The sequence below is a fragment of the Carassius auratus genome, unplaced genomic scaffold, assembly GCF_003368295.1.
Source record: "Carassius auratus strain Wakin unplaced genomic scaffold, ASM336829v1 scaf_tig00214829, whole genome shotgun sequence".
Lineage (NCBI taxonomy): Eukaryota > Metazoa > Chordata > Actinopteri > Cypriniformes > Cyprinidae > Carassius > Carassius auratus.
Genome location: NW_020527819.1, coordinates 104,727 through 110,958, shown reverse-complemented (window position 1 = coordinate 110,958; position 6,232 = coordinate 104,727). Strand labels below are relative to the sequence as shown.

Sequence of the window (6,232 nt, the reverse complement as noted above, 5' to 3'; positions counted from 1 at the left end):
CCCTCAAATCATGGGAATGTGTGTATTAGTGTGTGCGCAAGGTCCCCTCAAATCATGGGAATGTGTATTAGTGTGTGCGCAAGGTCCCCTCAAATCATGGGAATGTGTGTATTAGTGTGTGCGCAAGGTCCCTCAAATCATGGGAATGTGTGTATTAGTGTGTGCGCCAAGGTCCCCTCAAATCATGGGAATGTGTGTGTATTATGCAAATGATATGCATAAAATATGCTAATTTGGTCCCTGTAAGTCATGTTCACCCGATATTTCAGAAAGTCCCCATTAAGCATGGTCAAGACATTACTTCATTAATTCAGTTGTCTGAAGTCGTGTATAGGCTAAGAGAGCTATTAGTGTCCCTAATTTTTTCAAACCTCAAAACCCTTTAGAAAGGTGGTCCCCACATGTATGATTAAAAAGCTGGTCCCCATCAAACATGGAAACCAGTATGTGTGTGTGTGGTGTGTGTGTGCTCTGTGCACTTTTGAACTGTGGTGCTGGTGATTAGTGAATGACGATCAGTGCGGGAGATCAGAATTCAGAAAGATGTAAAGATGAATAAGATGAATACATAAAGATGTATTCCTATACTTACCATGAGTAAATATGATTATGCTTATTAAACATGCAATTCTGATTTTGCAGCAGTTTTTTGTCACAAATTTCACTGACAAAATATCGAGGAGTAAAATATTGAGGGTTTATAATACAAAGAAATTCAGACCCAAAATAAACAAGTGATATTTTATATTTTGGGGATGTTTGCAATATAACTGCTATTTGATCTGATCATTTTCAGCAATCAGTTTCTAGCTCGGCAGGAAGTGTTTGTCTGGTTGTTTGTGTTTAATAATTTTTTTACTATTATTATTATTAGTTTATTACATTTTCTCCTTCCCTGATGAATACCATAGACTGGTTTGTTCTCATTTTTGGGGTGAAATGAGTTAAACTTCATATGTTTCTGCCTGGTAGGCTGCTTTTGCAGGATGGTCATAGTTATGGTCATGATAAATAGTTTAATTAATCTATAAATCCTAGCACTACTTTTTTTAATGGCTTCCATTGTGACAGTACCCATGTAGAGTTAATGCAAATTGTATTGTAAAAAACGTCCAGTCCTTTATTTCTATAAGATAAATTAATATTACTGAATATTAAATACAAATACATAGGTTACTCTAGAAAACAGACTAGTGAGATACAGATTTACTGGAAACTTAAGTGTGAAATTAATAAAAGTTTTTAATTAAGTTTTTTTTTTTTTTTTTTTTTGTACATTTAAAACACCTCCGATTGGCCTTATGCTACTTTAGAGCTTGCATAACTCAAACATGTCCGCCCCATTTCTCATGATGAGTTTTTGAACAGGTGCTTGTATTTGTGCTTCCACTGTGTCTCTTGCACAGTAATACACTGCAGTGTCTTCAGTCTTTAACTGACTCATGTGCAGATAGAGATTAGAGCTGTCCTTAGATGCTGTGAATCTGCCCTGAACTGACTGAGCTGAGCTCCTTATAAGCATCTGAATAATAATAATAAATAATCCATTCCAGTCCTTTTTCCAGTGCCTGACGGATCCAGTACATGTAAGCGCTACTAAGAGTAAACCCACTGCAGGCACAGGTCAGTTGTAGGAAGCACCTGGAGACACAACTACTGACTGTTCAGACTGTGTGAGCACAACCTGACAGTCAATACCTGTGGATAAACACAACATTTAGATGTATGAATATTAATATTTACACTGAAAACTGTTTGTTTATTCAGGGGATTCACTTACAAGACACAGCAGCCAGCAACAGCAAGAGAAATGAAGTGAACATGGTTTATCTGAAGGCTGATCTGGTGATGAGTCCTGCACTTCCACAGCTGTAGCTGTTTAAATATGAAACAGACATCAGTTCATTTGCATCGAACCCACCAGAATAGTGGAATCACTGGAGCTTGAGACTATTGAGGTTCATTGTATGGTCAATTGTATCAGCTATTGATATGCAAATAATACTGTACTTCAGTAAATAAATGTAACATTTTTGCAGCAGGCATGTGCGTACAACCCCTCAGTTCCATCAAACAGACATGGCATTGTGTTTTGTTCATGAGAAAGTAGGTAAAGGTCTTTAATAAAGCTGTAGTAGAGCTTAAATGAGTTGTAGTAGAACAGCAAACACAGATCAGCACTTTTCCAATATCAGGTTTTGTTGTTGATGAACTTCTTGTTGTGAAATCATGCATCCTGATCCATAAATAAATACATAATTCAAATACGAAAATTATGTGATAGTTTACTTGTGTATGTTATTAATTTTTGTAATTTTATATTCAGCAACACAATTATTTAGATGTACAAGTAATAAAATGTAGTACTGTGTGCTGATTAAATAATTAAACTGTTTTATCCTATATATGTTCACGTATGTACTTACAAATACATACCATTGTGTATTTCTCTTTCTGTCTATTGAGTATTTAAACATGAAAAAAGTCTGGTAAAAAGTTTAGTTTTCACCTATCAAGCATTAACTCAGAAGAATTAATACACAAATTAATTGTTTCAATAAAGCTATTGCATATAAAAATGTAGTGCAGTTTTTTGTCTTTATTGTGATGTTTATGTATCAAAAATATAGTCATATATAGTGCAACTGCAAACTGCAGGGAACTGACAAATAGAAGCAGCAGTGCTTTATAAACAAATGTGTTATTTAAAATATAACGCATTATATTTTCTGCTATATTCCATATATTTTTATTTCTAATATCATGTATGACAACTGTACAAGTTTTGTATCTTTGCTGATTAATCAACCCTTCATACTCTGATCTATTTTTATGATGTACACCTTAATTAATCCAGACCTTATTCACTAATTTATTTGAGAATCTGCTATGATTAGATTTTATTTTTTTTTTTAAAAAATTTATAAACAATAATCATTTGTTGAATTGTGGGGAAGTTTGCAGTTGCTTTAGTGATCTGATGCATGAATAGTTTTTGTTTAGTCCTGCAGTCTTTTGTTGTAACAGTGAAGTCTCTTGCACAGTAAATAAACAGCTGTGTCTTCAGTCTTCAGGCTCTTCACCTCTAAATGCAGCATGTTTTTTGCTGGTGTCTTGTGGTGATGGAGAACTGTCCCTGTAGAGACTGAGCATAATACACAGTTGAGCCAGATATCTGTCCAATCCACTCCAGTGCTTTCCCTGGTTTCTGACGGATCCAGCCCATCCAGTAGCTGCTCATTGAGAATCCAGAAGCAGTGCAGGACAGAGTCACTGATTCTCCAGGCTTTTTCACCACAGAATCTGAGGAGGTCAAAGACTGACCACTAACAGCTGAAAAACATGCAAAAATCATATTAGATGGTATAGAAAAAACATAAGTGACAACAATCTGGAGAAGTGAAATCATTCTCACCTGACATAATCATCAGCAGAACTCCATACTGTAACATTTCCATTATCAGCCAAAAACAGTCAAAGGAAAAGAAACTGCACTGCAGCAGAACACAACACTGACTGAGGATCCAGTTTATAACACAGTCCTTTGAGAGACTGAGTGACTCTGACTAAATCATGACATTTGCATACACTGTATCTGTTTTACAAACACAACATGTGTGGAAACACTGGAACTGGGAAAATATATTAAAATATTTTTTGATTAAATTATGATTTATCTGTAACTATATTCATACCTTGTTGTCTTTGAATCTGAATTTTTGCATTTCTCAGCAATATTATAATTTTTTCATTGTTATATATTTTTTATCGTTATTACTAATGATAATTTCAGGATATTTCAGTCTGTATAATGTATTATTGTTGTGGGTGGAGTAAATGTTGTATTTTTTATGATTGGTGTTTTTTTAGTTGTGAAAGCTGATATGAAGTCTGTGGACAGCTGTTGCTGATAGACTGATGCTTTGATGTGACATTTTGAGGCACGTCTAAAGGCTGGTGAGGATGAAGGATTGAGATATGCTGATTCCAGGCAGTTGTTGTTGTTACGGTTAGTTTTTCTACTGTACTTCATTGAAATCAGGATTAAAGTTGGCAACGGATACATCAACTGCTGTTTCAATGACTTTTTAACTCTGGTCCTGGAGATAACGGCCCAGCCCCACGAGTGCCACTCGGAACCACGAAACACTGGACACGACGACGAAGGGCACTTAATCACCTCAGCATCGTTTACCTCACCTTGGGCACAATTGTTGTGAATAAATCCACCCTCCGTGGTATTTATTTTGAGCTCTCCTTGTCGTGTGTTCCTTCCACCCATGACTATACATATATTTATTTTTGTCAATATTACATTAGTAATATATTGGTTTCATATTTACTCCTGAACAATCATGTGTCAGTGCATCACTGCAGGAATTCTACTGTCACCTGCTACCTGTGCCAGGAATGTTAATTGTACCAAACAGTTTTCAAGTGGAAATGCAACGGGAACTTCTCAACAAGATGTCATGAAAAGCATGTATGCAGTTTAATTTGCTGCTTGTTATATTCAGATTTTGTATAGTACTGTAGTTGTATTTGTCAATGTGGTTTTCTTGCACAATAATAAACTGCAGTGTCTTCATTCTTCATGTTATTAATCTGCAGATACATCTGTTTATTGCTGTTGCCTCTGGAGATGGTGAAGCATCCCTGAACAGACTGAGAGTATATATCATGTTTCATTGGAAAACTGTTTAATAATGCTCAAAAATGATAAAAACTTCTCACAATCTCACTGCAATCATACAGATAAGACATGGTTTATAAGTAGAATTGTATAATATACTGTAATGAGTGAATATGTGTAGTTGTTAACTTTAATAATTATTTATACCTGATCTTGACCACAAAATAACTTTTGTTGGTATAGTCATGTTAATATTGAGTTGAATAAAACCAGTTGAGCTGATGTTCATTTGTTTAATGTGTTTAAACTTTTTTGTACAGAGCGGTGGCTTGTTTAGTCACTGTGTGTATCTTGCACAGTAATACACGGCTGAGTCCTCAGTCTCAAAATTCTTCCCCTGTAGAAACACTGTGTTTTTGGACGTGTCCTGGGTGAAACTGATCTTGTTTTTCACTGAGTCTTTAATGTTAGTGCCACCACCACTACAAAGATATCCAAGCCATTCCAGTGCTTTTCCAGTGGGTTGACGGATCCAATTAATGCAATAGCTTGATTCTGAAATCCTGCAGGAGATGGAGAATGATTCTTGAGGTTTCACAACCATAGATGAAGGTTGAGTGAGCTCAACACAGAAAACACCACCTGAAAATAACAATGAAAGAATGTGTTATAAGTTATGCTTTAACTTCTGTTAACAGTTATGAAGCTTAGATAAATGCTTTATAGTTTAAATGAGGCATCAGTGAAGCTCACAGGATGCAGCTGCTGCCAGCAGAAGCAGAGCTGATGAGAAGATCATGATTAAAAATATGAATTTCTCCTTCCGTGCCCCAGACACACTTCACTTTAGTACATGGAGCAAATAGAGAATTGCATAAAGAAATTTTGTTTTCCGAGATAAGAAACTTCAGTGCTTCAGTTTCTTTATTTAATTTATTATCTGGAACAATTGCTTTCTGAAGAAAAGGGACAACATCAGTCTGTACACACAATGACAATAAATTAATTAATACATAAATAATGAGAGGACACCACTTTTCTTTAAGGTGTCAAATTATGATAGATGTACAATAAATATATTCTTAATATACAGATACAATTTTGACGTCAAGATTTTGTCACAGCAGTTTACTAGAGAAAGCCCCAGATGTAGAACAATTACGGGATTGATCTTTATGACTAGATGAGGCACAATCATGATGCTGGTGATTGAGGATAATCTTAACAGTAGGACAGGGCAGTCAATAGGAGAACAAGATGACAGACTTGGGCAAAGTCAGGCTGTAGAGAGGAGGAGATGGAGCAGCAGCAGACAATGACAACACAGCAGATGCAGTAGCAGCTTGAAGAACCAGAGGTTTGATAGTAAGAGCTGCAAGTGAAGCTGCACCAGTCGGACGACTCACTCCTTAGAACAGTAGCCAGGGAGGAACAGGATGTGACAAAAGACTAACACAAGACACAAAGACAACAAGAGAGAGCAACAGGAATAGACAAAAAAAAATAAAAAGAGCTATGATTAGAGAAAAAAAAAGTGAGTAAAAGTGAAAACTAGCAAAGTCAAAAAGACTAATCTGACAAAATTGACCCAATAAAATA

General features: G+C 35.8%; 1 pseudogene and 1 gene segment (V, D, J or C); both read right to left on the bottom strand.

Moving 5' to 3' along the window:
- Positions 1-2,227: 2,227 nt before the first annotated feature.
- Positions 2,228-3,501, bottom strand: LOC113093012 (Ig heavy chain V region 914-like; annotated as a pseudogene).
- Positions 3,502-4,966: 1,465 nt separating this feature from the next.
- Positions 4,967-5,446, bottom strand: LOC113093018 (Ig heavy chain V region 914-like). The segment is given in 2 exon segments: positions 4,967-5,275; positions 5,387-5,446. Coding segments are annotated over 2 exon segments (351 nt in total).
- Between the last annotated feature and the right edge of the window lie 786 nt (positions 5,447-6,232).